The sequence below is a fragment of the Xenopus laevis genome, chromosome 9_10L (assembly GCF_017654675.1).
Source record: "Xenopus laevis strain J_2021 chromosome 9_10L, Xenopus_laevis_v10.1, whole genome shotgun sequence".
NCBI classification, from domain to species: Eukaryota; Metazoa; Chordata; class Amphibia; order Anura; family Pipidae; genus Xenopus; species Xenopus laevis.
Window position 1 is genome coordinate 84,349,828 of NC_054387.1, and position 16,346 is coordinate 84,366,173.

General features: G+C 35.3%; 1 protein-coding gene across 1 annotated transcript in view; it reads left to right on the forward strand.

Moving 5' to 3' along the window:
• Positions 1–16,346, forward strand: part of LOC108701422 — a 98,898-nt gene that overhangs the window by 69,838 nt on the left and 12,714 nt on the right. The window contains exons 36-52 of the mRNA XM_018236080.2: positions 85–242; positions 2,890–3,126; positions 3,465–3,618; positions 3,818–4,070; positions 5,195–5,275; positions 5,827–5,917; positions 6,181–6,308; positions 6,472–6,559; positions 6,896–7,001; positions 8,232–8,283; positions 9,150–9,327; positions 9,831–9,946; positions 10,672–10,843; positions 11,868–12,121; positions 13,784–13,997; positions 14,660–14,769; positions 15,512–15,662. Coding sequence (XP_018091569.1) covers positions 85–242; positions 2,890–3,126; positions 3,465–3,618; positions 3,818–4,070; positions 5,195–5,275; positions 5,827–5,917; positions 6,181–6,308; positions 6,472–6,559; positions 6,896–7,001; positions 8,232–8,283; positions 9,150–9,327; positions 9,831–9,946; positions 10,672–10,843; positions 11,868–12,121; positions 13,784–13,997; positions 14,660–14,769; positions 15,512–15,662 — 2,543 coding nt within the window. The remainder of the gene's footprint in view (positions 1–84; positions 243–2,889; positions 3,127–3,464; positions 3,619–3,817; positions 4,071–5,194; positions 5,276–5,826; positions 5,918–6,180; positions 6,309–6,471; positions 6,560–6,895; positions 7,002–8,231; positions 8,284–9,149; positions 9,328–9,830; positions 9,947–10,671; positions 10,844–11,867; positions 12,122–13,783; positions 13,998–14,659; positions 14,770–15,511; positions 15,663–16,346) is intronic.

Genomic DNA, 16,346 nt, shown 5'->3' on the forward strand with positions numbered 1-16,346 from the left:
TGAACACCTGCAACTTTTCTGTCATTAAGGGTGTTGTTTTCTTATTTAAGCCTTGGTAAATAACCTTAAGGTACTTTATTGCAGATAAAACCATCATTTTATCCACCCACCACCTGGACGAGGCAGAGGTGTTGAGTGACCGGATTGCGTTTCTTGAGCAGGGAGGCCTGAAATGCTGTGGGTCGCCTATGTATCTTAAAGAGAAGTTTGGCAGTGGCTACCACCTTACTCTCACTAAAAAGGTACAAAGTGGAAAGTAATATACACTAATTATCATCATGCTATGTCAGCAAAGGTTTTAACAATTTCTTAATTTCAAATATATTTTTGTAACCTGAAAATGATTGTAGTGTTTAATCAGAAAAAATACAAGTTCATATTCCCTGCTTATAATAAATAGTACAACTATTAGTATGATACACTCTACACAATCTTCATTTAATCAATAAGAGATCACTGGCCTTCTGTGATAAAAATAGGATACAGGATAGCCCTGTATCACATTCCAACAAATCAGCTGCATTGATTCCTAATTTTATTCAGGCAAAAGGGATAAAATACAGGCCCAAGAGCTAATGTAAACTCTGCAAATGTCGGCACTCCTCGGGTGGTTGTGTTTTATATTTGTTTAGCGTTCTGGACATGTTTGTATCACAAGAACATAAAACAAATGTAAGGAAAGGTACTGAACTGATGCATTTTGCATGCAAAACTTCTGGAGTCGATGAATGTAGCTGCCTCTAAGTTTATGTGTGAGGCCCCATAATCCTTAAAAAAGAATATTGTGATTGAAAACAAGAAACATACATTAATTAAGTCTCCAGATTTTTGTCTGTATGCACTCGCACACCCTGACCTAGAGATATCGGCCACCTCGCTTTCGATATGGCACAAAGAAAATCATTGACACAAGGTAATGCTGGCAGGGTGAACCCTTGCTTTAAGTTTATTGCAGCATGCAATGTTTCAGAGGAAAACCCCTTTATCAAGATATATGCTTGATAATAGGTAATAAAATGGTTGCATAGCATAAGGCAAATTGACTTTAACAGAATTAGAAAGTTACAGGGGCATATTAAAAAAACAGATTAATATAATAAACCATTATCATCATAAAGCAGCTCCCAAGCAGAATAAACTATTCTTCCACCACATTGTTTGCGGTGTGGTAAGAGGGTACCTAACCAGCCAAGGGCCACACAATTTTTTTGAAATTTGATGGGGACTCTATGTACACTAATTGCTCTATTCTACAGACATCCTGCATCACCTGTTGCCAGTTAAAGAATGTAGGGGGAGCTAGGTTCCTTCAGTTTTGTGTAATTAGCCTTTTTGCCAGTATAATGGACTCCTGCAGGAAAAGAGACTGATGATGATGATCACGTTTAAGGCCTCTAAACACAGCTGGAATACACACTTTAGGGGTATTATGAAGTTTAACCTACATTATTGATTCCAGTGTGGTCACAATCTCTCTGCAGTATTGTGTGATCTTGCTCCACATCATTATATGCATTGTAAGGATTAGGTAGCTGGGATCAACTTTGTGGGCCAAATCAGCCACGACACAATCACAACTCATGAGAGGGTTGTCTCTTTTCGGTAGTTTATATTCACTTTCAGCAAAATAAACAAAATAAACAGATCAATAAAAATCATTGCCACTGAATGGGCTTCTAACTAACTCAGGTCAGTTATCCTAACTAACCAGGAGTAGGCCTACCGCCTGTCTCCCCAAAACAGAGAATATTCAAACACAAACAAATTCCCAACCTTGTGGTGATTGCAAGTCTCTCAGTGAGCTCACACAGGCAGCTTTCCTGTGTCTTTTTCCAGACTGGAGCTCAACACTCTGGCTTGAGCTGCCTTTTTAATTATTCACCTGAGATGCCTCAGGACAACACAAAACACCCATGGTGGACTAGCAGTCCTGGAACCACTCTGTTAGGAACCTGGGGCATAAATAAGCTCCTTCCTGGACTTTCCCAGGTATCCTAGTGGTGACCTCACCACAACAAATATACTTCTCTTTTTCCATTGAGTTTTGACCAGATGTGGGAAGTTGCTAAATGTTAGCTACAAAAGGTTTGCAAACAAATTATTGTGCTCATGTTTATCCATCTGACACATAATTTCTACTGGCATGACCTTTGTAGGATAGAGATCTTGGGAGCCAAAGGCATTAAAGTCCATTTAAATTGTACAAAAAGATTCATATAATCTGATAAGCAAAACAATTAGGTTAAGAAACAACAAAATAAAATGTGGATCGTGGATAAGTTTATACCACCTCCATAGATAATGTTGATAATCCTCACATGCTGTCTGTTATCCAGTAGGCCCATTTGCCTGTGGCCAATAATGCAAATCATAGTTCAGCATTTTTACAGTTATATATGTGAGTTTATTTATGATGGGCGGCCTTCTTCTACCTTCAAATTCTTCATACATAGTAGCATATTTTGTCTCTGCAGTGAAATCCACAATCAAACACAATACAGGCAACCACAACAATGTTGCTGCTTCTCTTGATTTGTATCATCAGTTACACTTCTAGTGACACTTAGAACATGGAAATGGAGAGTTACCTGAATAAAGGTTTGCCATGGTTCTGTAAAACATAGTAACCAATGACTCCTTAGCTTTTACTGACTTGTGCGATAATGAAAACAACCTTCTGTTATGAATTACTAGACTGTGGCACACACTGCCCATATAAGAAGTTTGTTCTTCAGCAAAAAAGGTTGTGCTGGGCAGTCAGATTGTATAAGGTTTTTACTTATTTTTTTACTTTTACTTATTTTTGCATGTGTAGTATTTTTATGAATGAAGTTCTGCTGCATCTCAAAAGAATCTTTTTAAATTAACAAGGTCCACCTTTTATTTCAGTTTCCGAATCGAGAGAACCGAGAAGAATGCAATGTAGAGGCGGTGACTGATCTCATAAAGTCTCATATTTCAGAGGCACATTTAAAGGAGGATGTTGGAGGAGAACTTGTGTACATCCTGCCTCCATTCAATGCTGAAATATCTGGTGCCTACTTATCTCTTCTCCAAGCTCTTGACAGCAGGATGAATGACCTCCACATTGGATGCTATGGAATCTCAGATACTACCATAGAAGAGGTATTATATTAAAGAGTGAGCCTATCAGTATATCAGTGATACTACGTTACCCATAACATTTTCAAATATTTTTATCAGATCAAAATTAATTGACAGATTAAATTAATTTTCAGAAGAGAAGTAGTACATAAAAATGACCTTACATTTAAATGTAATTTTGAGCCCATGATCATGTGCTGAACACATGCTTTGAAAAATCATCTGTGTAAAAATATTTTTATTAAAATATTATTACTCTTAAAACAATATACACACTGCACATTGCATCCTGTAACTTTCAGAACATTTTCAGAAGTGATGGTGGTTACTGCTCATACATTCCTTTCACTACTACACAGGTGTTTCTCAAACTGACTGATGGCCTTAATGAAGATGAAGAAGATGCAATGGCTTGGTCGAACACAAAGACGGTGGTGCCTATACCTAGTGAAGAAAATGTGAATGTCCAGGATGAGTTGTCTTTAACCAATTACAGATTTTCAGATAGAGATGGTATGATATCAGACACACCTTTTTTTTTAACTTTGGAATCAAGTCACACTTGTAAATGAAAGAATATTCTTCTTGTCTAGATTCTGCTTACAAGATAACATGAAACCATTTTTATATATTGAATAACATATATATTTGTATAATCTGTACCATTAATATAACATTTTATGCTCATTGTATCTTTTATTATGTTGTATAGACCAGCCCCTGACCAATGAGGAAAATCTTTTTGGCGTGTCTTTGCTCCTTAAGAAAATCATGGCCATCTTAATTAAGAGGCTCCACAATTCAAGACGAAACTGGAGGGGCCTAATATCTCAGGTTCTGCTCCCTGTACTCTTTGTTGTCATTGCCATGGGGCTAGGGTCACTTTCCTCAAATGAGGTATCTTTTCCAGAACTCCTGCTGACACCCAATCTTTATGGTACATCTTCACAGTCAGTGGCATTTGGGTAAGTGTTAAAAACAGAAATATGTTTGCATTAACATGTTATCATGGGCACAGGAGACAGAGGGTTTAGGTTTTTCTAATGTTACTATAAGACAATATCATTAGCATTTAGGTTCAGTTTCTATGATAATTTATTGAATACATGTCACTGCCTATTAAATTGTACGGTTAGTCAACTCGTAGAGTAAAACTCCTTTGAATTTTGTTGAAATTACATTCTGAAAAATTCCATATTTTCCCTCTATAAAAAAACGAATTTGAAATTTGTCCTATGTTCACTGAACTCACCTCCCTCTTCATTTATAAACAGGGCAATTTGTTCAAAGCTCCCTATCTACCTTTAAACAAACAAACAACCCTCTCTTCTTTCTAAACAGCAGCATTTCAGGAAAAAAATATCAGGGGCTTCTCAGCGAACACTGAGTTTTATCAGTACTTTGAAGTTCTTTGGGACCAAAAATGACAGGAAACAGTGAAACTTGCGTCAAATTGTGATTAGTGCCAGAAGTAACAGAAACTATATATATTTCCTTATTAAAACATTAGGCAAAAAGTATGTTCAGCAAGCTCTATTCTTTCAGCTAATTTTGAGTTTATATTGTTCCTTTAAGCAAGAAAGGCACAAGAGAGCTAATTTTTAATATATTTATTAACACTTTCCTCACAGTCAGAGGAGTATTTAAAATAGACAGATTTTTAAAAACAGTGGATCAAGTGTGGTAGTGACCAAATGGCTTAAAGAAGATAGAGTCCAATGTAATGTATTAAAATGATATGGGTTACTAGAACTGTTTTACCCATTTTTACATTACCCCCACTAGAATCTTAACAAAGCTACAGTGTGTTTATGATATATGTTAATACTTTAACAAACATACAATTTACACACAAATACTGACCAATAAAGTTGTGTTTGTTAGAGGGAGAAGGGGTTAGAAGATACACGGTGTAGAAAAATTGTCATTTCATCCAATCCTTCTTTCTTTGAGATTTGTTTAATTCAAATTAAAGTGGCTTAAACTATTTCATTGGTTATAGTTTCACTTGTATTGTTTTGTGTATCTAACTCACTGTTGTTTTGAGAAGATATTTCCTAATTATAAATTGTTATTATTTATCATTAAGGCATACTGAAAGAACTTCTAATCTGGTCTCAGCAATGAATTCATTCCCTGGCATAGACAACTCCTGCTTGAACCAAAATGCGTAAGTATTTATATGTTGTCATTTGACTCACATTGTTAGCCCACAAATGTAAGATACACAAATATGGCATTGTGGTTTATGTACCCCTATTGCTTTAATGCAGGAAAAATAAGATAAATATAGGGTAACTACTAAAACATATATGTATCCCCCATATTATAATTCATATTATATATTTTATATAATTTTTTTGGCATTGTGGGTATATGTGCAAATGATGAATCAAATCCATATAAACAAAATCCTCCACCAAAGATTCAGATTTACATTTGATCAAAATCGAAATAACATGCATCATCAACAAAATACTTATATTTGGGTAGTATCTGTTTTTTCTTTGTACATATTCTAAAATAAAGTTTTCTTGGGAACATCATGGCTAGTCATGGGCGAATCTGATTTGTTTCGCTTTTTTCGCCCAATGGAGTCTATGGGAGTAATTTTTGTGGTGAAACTTGTCAAAAAATTTTGCTCATCACTATCATGGCCTTATATTGTTATATTATAAAATAATTATCAATGTGTTTTGATATATGGTGCTTCTGTTTTAGTAATTGCTTGAGCCAAAGTGGTTTGGGTTTATGGACGTCTGACAACCAGTCGCTTTCATATGGTTCCTGCAACTGTTCAACTGGTGCACCGGTAGGTGGAATAAAAATAGCATATATTTTATTGAATGCCACTAATGCATTGACAATGATAAAAAGAAGCTTTGCATATTATCAATAGATCCATTTTAATAAATACATATATGTTGTATTTATCTGTGTTATGTTTCAGCTGCCATTTTTAATATTTAGTTGGCTTTATTTTTTAAAGAAGCTTACTATCTTCCCTATTTTACTGTAATATATATTATATTAGCATACAATTAAGGGGTAAATCATATTCTTTGTATTATGCAGGTATGCGATGCATCTTCAGCTGCTCCACCTCATCGCCGGACCTTCTCTGAGCAGATGCTTTATAATGTCTCTGGATATAATATGGAAAACTATCTCCTGACCAGCAATTTACAGTTCATCCAACAGCGGTAAGACTGAGTTAAACAAACAGGATTATAAGAAGTGGGTGGCTCACAGATTCAGTAGTGGCAAACTGTATTTTCAGTCAGAACAAGAATAAGCAATGCTCATGTTACTTTATCCCTACTGTATGTGAAAACCAACTAACAACATTTATATGTAAATATGCAGATACGGAGGGTGGAGCTTTGGCATCCCATGGGTCTCAAGTACCCTCGAAACACTTGCAAACCAAAATCTAAATATGACAATAAGCAAGGTAAGTCCATAATAATTTATATTGCATGTATATGAATGTGTCAAGCCCCAGATATTGCTTTCTTGCTTCATTTAATTGCCTCATTAAAATAACTTTTCTGAGATTACTAACTTAACCTCAGAAAAATTACGAACAAGGCATTCTTCCCTTGACTAACATGTAAAGTGTTTAAAATGCAGGGATCAGAATGTTAGTGAAGGGGGAGGTATAATGATAATTGCTGGTGCAACGCTACTCAACATTTTTGTATGCAATAAATATACAGTACATATAAATGTGTGTTACTACTGTCAGTGTGGTTTCATATATTTTTGTCTGTTTTCCCTGTTTTCCCAGGTGTGGTTTAACAACAAGGGTCCTCACAGTCTCCCAGCGTTCATTAACAGTTTTGACAATTTTCTTCTGAGGGCCAACTTACCAAGCAACAAATCTGACCAGTACAGTAAGTAATGATTTCTGGAGCCAATACCTGCTACTGAAATACCATTCCCAGTATCCCTATCATAGCCTAACTGTAGCACAGTCATATCTGGTGGATGGAGATTTAGGTTTCACATACTTTCACAACATAATACAAGGCAATTGTTCCATAACCAAATGCATGTATGGGTCATACGACACATCATTAGTCATCATCCTAAATCTAAGATTCCAACTGTTCTTTAAGCTGTGTTTGACTTCACAGGTAAATACTGTATGCATCACACTTTAGGCCTCAAAGACTTTCTATATAGATGAAGTTTTTAAAATGTTGTTTTTATAGCTCTTTTAAACATGTCTCACAGTAGTCAAGGCACTCAATAATGTGCATCTAGCTATGGGCAGCAACTGATAAAATTCAGCTATGCAGCCAACATAGCAGAAGTGAATTACAGGGCATTAATACAAGTCTTATTAATTCATTAGTTCACGTAAAAAGGAGCAAACAGAGAGTAAAAACAGTAACAAACAACATTTCATTAAAATTGCATCATGTCAAATATTGTAACTGAGTCCTGCTCTGGTCCATTTTTTGAAACCCGTACCCAACCCATACCTGTAACCCCCATGTTCGCGTTACCTGACCCGCAATAGGCCAACTAACCTTCCAAACCCGGAAGTATAATAATATAATTATTATAAGGTGGTTTTGCCATTGCTATAGATGATGCAAGCAATATGGTAACCCAAATACACACATACTGTATATACATGCTAATAGGCACAGAAGGACTGTTTAGTACATGCACAGTTGTGGTTTGGTCTAGTAAAGACCAAATATGGGACATATTTATTTCTAAAATTTTAAATTTGCTAAAATGTTTCATTCTGTTACTAGTTAAGGTGAAAATTAGTCTTATGTTAATTGACATCGCCCTATTTATATAGTGCTTTGCCATCTATTTCAGCCAAAAACAACACCAAAATTACATTGCCAACACAGACTATTTTATCAGTGGCAGTATTGCATTACTACTTCAATACCCACTTCACACCCGTTATTCTTGGCCAAGTTGGAACAAAGGACCAGATGCTTTGCACATAAAATAACATGGCAAAGAGTCAACAATTTAGTTAGTTTTTGTCATAGACAACTGCATCTTTACACATTGCCACATTAATGCAAGTGAGGATGGAATAATTTAGATTTTCTTGTCCAGAGGTAATAAATGGATGATTATTTCTGTTATAGGTATTTCTGTCGCCAGCAAACCTCTCTCTGGAACTGTGATGCAGGCATCCACGTAAGAACCATTTAACTATTTATGTTGATAAGAAATTTGAAAATATCTGAACATATCTGTAAAACTTGCTTTTCTCCAAAATAATTAGGACCAGTTTGAAGGCCTTCAGATGCCAAAGCTAAAAAACTAAACAGACTTAAAATAATTATGTTGGTTATCAGTACATATTTTAATTTTATCGAGGATGTTCTAGCTTTACCTAAGGGTAATTTGACAGTTGGGACATCAGTTAGCACAAAATAGGAGAGTGCCTAGGACTTTAAATTGCAGCTCCCTATGGCTAAACTGTGACTGTTCCTCACATTGGGTTACAAAGGAGAGTGAGTTCAAATAATAAAAAGCTCCTGTGTGGTTTTTGCCTCAACAACAAACTTTTTTCTCCATTCAGTGAATATTCTTTCAACACTTTTACGCTGATGTGTTTTAAATTGCTCCTTGCTAGCCCAGGGCATGCTACTGAATGCACTTCAGCTCCAGCAGTCCAAGGACCATAGTTGGTTTCACAGTGTGAAGCAACACATTTTCCATATTTTAAATAATTTAATGCTCAGGAGGTACTCCTCCAGCAGTATTTAGATGGCTCATCACACTATATTACCAAAAAAATATATTTCAGCAGGTTTATACTGTATATATTAAAAAAGTGAATAAAATATATGATCATTTTTTTGCAAATAAACCTCACATTGACATGTGTTTGCCATATTTATGGAGTAAATGAGACTACAACAGTCATAAAGCTACTTGGAAGTCAGCTAGGAGTTTTAAAAAACACTTTCAAAACTCCTAGCTGACTGAATGCATCAGAGATGAGTGGTCATGACATTTCACCTTGAAATATATATATATATTTTCTCTCTCTCCAGGACTGTTAGCTTGGTGAATACTTTAATTGCTCTCTGTGTGCTTGTTGGTTACTCCATCACTACTTCAAGCTTTGCAACTTACGTGGTAAAAGAGCATCACAGTGGGGCAAAGAGACTGCAACATATTGCTGGAGTTGGAGAGACCTGCTATTGGGTGACAAACTTCATTTATGACTCGGTAATTATATTTCTTGCTGTGCCATTTCTTCAGTTATCAGGATTTTATTTACCTTTAGTGGCCATCTCTGATTTATCAATGCAGCTTCATACAGAATCATTTTACACCCCAGGGACAAACAAAAGCCTACCACCATTGGGACTTTTATCCACTAGGACCCCAAACTCTATTTAAGCTATTTATTTTCTTTGCATTTACTGAAATTATTAAAGTAACCTTATTCTACTATGTCCTCTCATCTGAGCTAAAGTAATGTCATTGTACATAATCTCCTGAAGTTTCTATTGGTACACCCTTACATATTTATTATTAATGGGAAAAGACGCATTTCCATCAAGTTCAGCATTTCAGCACACTATTTAATCAAGAGAAAGACAAAAGTTCTCCCAATCAATACAACTTGTGCTGATAGCATAATTATAATTTGTATTACCTGGTTCATATGTGGTTTTAACTGTGATTTATTCCTCGGATTATCAGTTAACAATTTTTATTTTATGCAGCTCATCTACCTTATACCAGTGTCCCTCTCCATAGCAACAATAGCAATCTTCAAACTACCAGCATTCTACACCTACCCCAACCTCGGTGCAATGTCTTTACTTTTTATATTATTTGGGTGAGTAATATTCCTAGTTCCAAAGCAACTTATGTTTTTTTTATTTGTTGGGCACTATGACAAAATTCTGCTGGGGCCTAGGTGACATACATTAACCTTCACTGTAGGGTATAGCTTGATATTGTGTCATACAGATCTATTGAGAGGAAAAATCCACTATGGAAGCAACATATCTAATGGTAAAAAACTGTGAAAGAGTCTAAAATGCAGATTCATTAAAAATTGAACTGGTGAATCCAGAAAGGCTTTGAACTAACACTTTTCTGCCTGTCAGGAAAGTATTGTATGAAGTGACACATTTATTAAAGAAGATCATGGTCAGTTTATCAGAATGTGTTTGACTATTCTGAGCAATTGGACATCATTATTTGCTATAGGGTGTTAGAGAACACCCAGCTGAATATACAGTATAAAACCTAGCACAGACTTTTCATTGCAGAGGAAAATAGTTTGGTAAAATCAAAGTCAATTCAGCAATTATTGCACTAGTTTTTACAATTATGCATTTTTGGGTTTTACTCGCAGCTACACCATTGCAAGCAATTGGAGCATTGTATGCATATAAACTGTTTATTTCAGTTTAGCTCAACACTTAACTATTAAACACGCAAAACTTGATATTAGCACAGGCAAGGTGTAAAGGAATGGATAAATAAGTGAAAAATTGTGGCTACATTCTGTAACATTTTTATGTGGTTCATATGTGTGTTTATTTTTACTTTTAGCTATGCCACATTTTCATGGATGTATCTTCTTGCGGGATCTTTTAAGAATCCAGGCAGTGCATTCATTACGTATGTTTCCATCAACCTGTTTATTGGCATCAATACAATCATCTCTACCTCTGTTGTTTATTTCCTTCTTGTTCAGAGGTCACCATCGGATAGTGATTACCAGGTAATTAACCCTTTTTTTTATATTTGTGTACAAAAATACCAGAAGGGTTTTAGAGATGCATTTTAGAATATGCATGTAAGGCATAATTTTTACTTACAGTGTATATTTAAAATGAAAAGAGTAGTAAATAGAACATTTATATACACATTAAATATGCATACATCGTAACTTGCTTGTTATGTTACTAGCAACAGGTATGTAAAAAAAAAATAAAATAACAAAATACGCAAATACAACGACTTTCTTCATAGGAACGTTTTTAACAAAGTGACATATTAATCAAAGCAGATGTCAGTTCAGCATAAAGTATTCGACTGCTTTGACTCATTAATCCCTAGTGCAAATTGGAGAGTTAATGATTCAGACAATCTGAATCTCTGTGGTGTAATGAGATGTTTCAGCAGTGAAAAAAAAGTTAACTACTGTTTCACTTCATTTCTAAAAAATATTTATATTTTTAAAGATACTATGATTGATTTTGTTCCAAGGTGCATAGTTTTATCACAGCCATGATATCATGGATCTATGAATTGTTGCTTCCCATTTTGTTCCATTTCAGTCAGTCTCTGTAAATTATTCTGTAAAATGTAAATGTTTTGTACACTGTATATATTATACTGATAATAAGTTTAGAGAATGTTAAACATTTTACACAATTCATAAAGAAATGCTATGGTTCGAGCCAAAAGAGACATATTTCAGTTATGAGTTATAATGCTGTGTGCTTGAGTGAGTGCAAGACACAACGGGCAAATGTCTAAAATCTCCCCAAAGGAGTTGGTCTCCTCAATTACTTTTTTACCTCTGTCTCCTTCTTACATCATTCTTTCTTGGGGGGATTAGTGTTTTAAACCACTCAGTCTTATTTAACTAATCATCGCAGTTAGCACCTAAGTCAAAAAATTACTGGTCATAAGTAGAAGCAGCAAAAGCTAATGTATATATACAATTCATCATTCTCACTTGTTACCATGTGCATTTGGTTGTAAAATGCTAAGATCTTTTCTTTACTTTTTGATGCTAGAGCCTGAATCAGACCTACACTGTCCTCACAGACGTTTTTAAGGTTTTCCCTCAGTTCTGTTTTGGGTATGGAATGATATTGCTGTCTCAAAAGCAAGCTGAACAAATTCAGTTATCAGCCTTTGGAGGTACAAGCACAACAAACATTTTTAGCATGGATGTTATAGGCTGGTTCCTCTCTGCCATGGTTATCCAAGGAACATTTTTATTTCTGTTAAGATTGTTAATTCACGATGGAATCATTTTCAGTGTCAAGTAAGTAATGCTTTGTTAAATATAGGAGTATTTATATGATTTTTTTAAACTCTGATACAGTCTAATTGTTAAAGATTTCTTAAAATGCAAAAGATTTTCTAAGACATACTTGTGTTGGGAAAGAAACATACAAGGGGTCCAGCTGGCAGTCGGTCAGTTTCTAAAGACTGACTATATAACTGTGGCCCTGTACTGACAGGGTGATTATAAGTGTTCTGGCTCCCTTAATTTCTCAGTAGAGCTCAAATGGCATCATTAGCAACATTATACTTTGTCACATACTGGCCAGTATTAGAGGAATACCACTCTTCCTCACATACCAGTATAAGAGTCTGGGAAAGTTGACATCCCTATATAACATAAAATTACATAACTGACCCAGGCAAAATAATGGTGTTGATATCTTCCACTTGGGCACATCCTCTGAGGCTGGTAAATGCAAGTTCTTGATTATGTTATGCCCAACACCAGGCAAAGGGACAGGGAAGCCCCTCCCTTCCTTAAATTACCCTTTCACTTTACACTTCCCTTGATTGATAACTAGGGAACCACCTCTTGCAAGAACCATCTTCACTAAGGGGCACCCTGTCCCACTGCCATATAGGGAATAATAATGACATTAAAGCCATTTAACAAAAAAACATAATGCCAAATAAATATAGCAACAACCTTAACCCTTTTACAACACACACACCAAAGAAAAAAAGCAGGTGATGAAGCAATAAACCACAAAATATCAATTCCCTTCAGGTCAGGGAATTCTAAAAAAGCTATTTAGGACATTCTAATTGTACACCTGAACTGGAACTTTATGCAGTGGCTGCTGTTTATACAGTATGCCATTGAACTCTGCATAGTACAGCAAGGATCAGCTTTATGCTTAGGTTTAAAAACTTTTCGTTTTGAAAATTCTTATTTTAATAATAAAACACCATTGTATTAAAGAAAAATATTAAATAAATAAATAAACATTTCTCTTAACTAAGTGCTTATAAAGTATTGGTAGGAATCTGAAATAATGGACTATTTGGGGTTTTATTTACTAATTGCTGTTACTACTTAGTAAAAATTACAAATACCATGTGATTTGCAATGCTCCGACACATTGTAAGAACTAGTTTATCATTACCGAAAGGGAAATGGTAGGAATGTGTTGGCCTTCAGTTGTGAAAAAGAAATATTGAAGTACTAGTAAATATGAGTAATGTGGAAATATTAAAATCTGAATATATATATATATATATATATATATATATATATATATATATATATATATATATATATATATATATATATACAGTATATATATATATATATATATATACAGTATATATATATATATATATATATATATATATTTGTTTTCAACATGTTTTCTTTCTATAAAGATTAGATACAGACATTTTCTCACTGCACTCACTGTCATAAGCTCCTTATCACTTCTCACATGGCTACTAATGTGAAGATTCCCATTACAATAAGCCAGGAAGGGGTGTGACATCATTGTGTGACATCTTTGGGAAATCGAGTAGAGCTTTGAATTAGACTCCTTTAGCTTTCTTAGTCTATACCATCATAGGTATTCCACTGTACTGAAAGCAATTATTCTGGAAAATTTGAGGGTATAGTACACCATTAACTATATTCCTGTTTCTTCAATAGGAGTTTCATCAAAAGAAACTGTATGAAGTCTTATCTTGCTGTTACAAAAAACCCTGAAGAAGATGAGGATGTGAGTGCAGAGAGAGAGCGTGTAGATTCTGGTCAAGCTGCTACAGATCTCTTACAACTTCAAGGCCTTACCAAAGTCTACCATCATGTCGGCAAAAGTATGGTTGCTGTTAACAACATGACTTTAAGTATTCCAGCTGGAGAGGTAGGGACCCCTAAGACTTGTTCAACTTTTGCTTGTTACTATAGGGGAAAGTAAATATGCCATGATCCAATAGTAGAACTAAAAAGTATGTTGCTGGTTTAAATTAACCTGTTTTAATGCTTAGTCTTGTCCATGATCAGTCTTGTCCCGGTTAGTTATGTGTGCTCCTTGAGGGAATGGTCCCGAAAGATTATGGCTGTACATTTTCTACAAAAATGTAGAATAAAAAGAATGTATAGTGGCATTTTTATTTAATTTTTTTTATATTATAACATATAGCAGTAGTTATAGTAAAAAACATTTTCTTCATCATAAACAAATAAATGTAACCTTATCCTGGTTTCTCAGGAAAATGATTAAATATTAAAACATAGAAACAATGCACTAAAAAAATAACAAAGCAAAGGCCTTTTCATTTCTAACAGCTCAGCAGCCCACACTGCATAATATCTTTTTAATATGCCTTTCCTTTCCACTTATATGCCTAAAGCCCTGCATGTGGAATTGTGCCAGGCCAGTTATCACTGCAAGTACTCCCATTTCATTTTCACTTGGTACAGGGCCCCATTGTGGCTGCACCCTCTGGATCTTTTTACAATCTCTGTGACAAGTGAATGGGTTCATGATATTCTACTGCTAAATTTGACTTTCTTCTGTTCCAGTGTTTTGGCCTTCTTGGTGTTAATGGGGCTGGGAAAACTACAACTTTCAAGATGCTGACAGGAGATGTTGCTCCATCCAAAGGAAACATACAAGTCAGGAACAATTTTGGGTATGTTTACTTAATAATTGTGAGCACTAAGAACTTGTGACAGGGGTGATGTATTAATGAGGGGTAGAAGGAGGCACGTAAGGCATATAGACACCCCCTCCTGCGACCAAACTTGCCTGTCATTCAGATGCGCTCGTAAGGGAGCAGAAGAGGCCACAGTGGGGTCAGACTGAGGGAAAAAGTATCGACTGAGCACTTAGGGGTGCTATCTTGCTCTCCTGGTCTTACACTTCGGCTGGTTTAAGAAAATTACCAATTGTGTTATCAATAAGTTAGTGCCTTGTGTTCAGCATTTAAATGAAACTTCAAAAGTCTGATGTTTTTATTTATGGCTTAATATGCATTTCAGCATACTACATTGCAGCCCTGCACTGGAACTAAAGTGATGTTTTTTTTCTAAAATTGATACAGTATACATTTATACTCTGTACAGCAGTGGTGTAACTATAGAGTCGCAGAGGGGCCTGGAGAACAGGGGCTTGCACTGTAGTCTGCTTCCCCTATGCTAATTAAGAAAAACCCTCCTCCCCCACTGCTTTCTTACCTGTGGTGAGGAAGGGGGACGCAAGTTGGGTGGGAGTGGGCAGGGTGGAGGTGGGGCTAGGGTGGAGGTGGGCGGAAGGACGGGGATTAGAGTGCGCTGGGTCCCTCTGAAACTTGTTATAATAATACAATGGTTTTCATTTTTGTTGCAATGAACTGAAGTAGCAACCACTAATTCACTTTTGTTTCCTTTATACAGAAATTTAGAGAATATCTTGGGCTATAATACAGACTGGTCAGCCTTTGGTTACTGCCCTCAAGAAGATGCACTGGATGAATTATTGACAGGAGAAGAACACTTGTATTTTTACGCTCGATTACATGGGATTCCAGAAAAGAAGCTCAAAGCAGTAAGCATGCCAGTCAAACAAAAGATTTTGATGATTTCATTTCAATCACTAATATCCTTTTTAATGCTGTGCCATAAAGTGTTATAAATAACGCAATGCATACAAGCATAATCACAAAGGAATAGCTGAAGTGCATTTTACCCCTACTTGTGACAGAATATTTTGTAGCTTTTATGAATACTGTACTGACTTAATTTCAGCCCTGCCTTTGTGTGCACTCGCATTGCAAGAAATGTCAGGGATAGCTTCCTAAAGTGAAAGAAAATTAACTAACTATCTACTTAACTACCTTAGGAACAATCCCAAATACAAAAATTGTATGGAATATCTAATTCCTTTTCATTGTTATAGACTAATGGAATATAAATGATCACTTTGGTAATAGAGCCAGCTAATAGTATTACAGTGTCAAAGATTAAGCTCTAGGGGCTACAAAAAATGTGATCTAGTAGAAGCAATAAAGAAAATAGAAAATTAAAGGGTAAAAAAAAAGATGATAGAAAAGACAAAAAGGCAAATAAGAAAAATGGAGCAGTAAAAAAAAAGGATTTTAAAGAATTGGAGCATTTTAAATGTATAAGTTAACTCCAATGGTGATTAGTAGGAAATCAATAGCAAGTAAAATTGCCCCAGATAGATTACATAAGGAACAAAATAGAATTACATGGCTGGGAAGCTTATAGG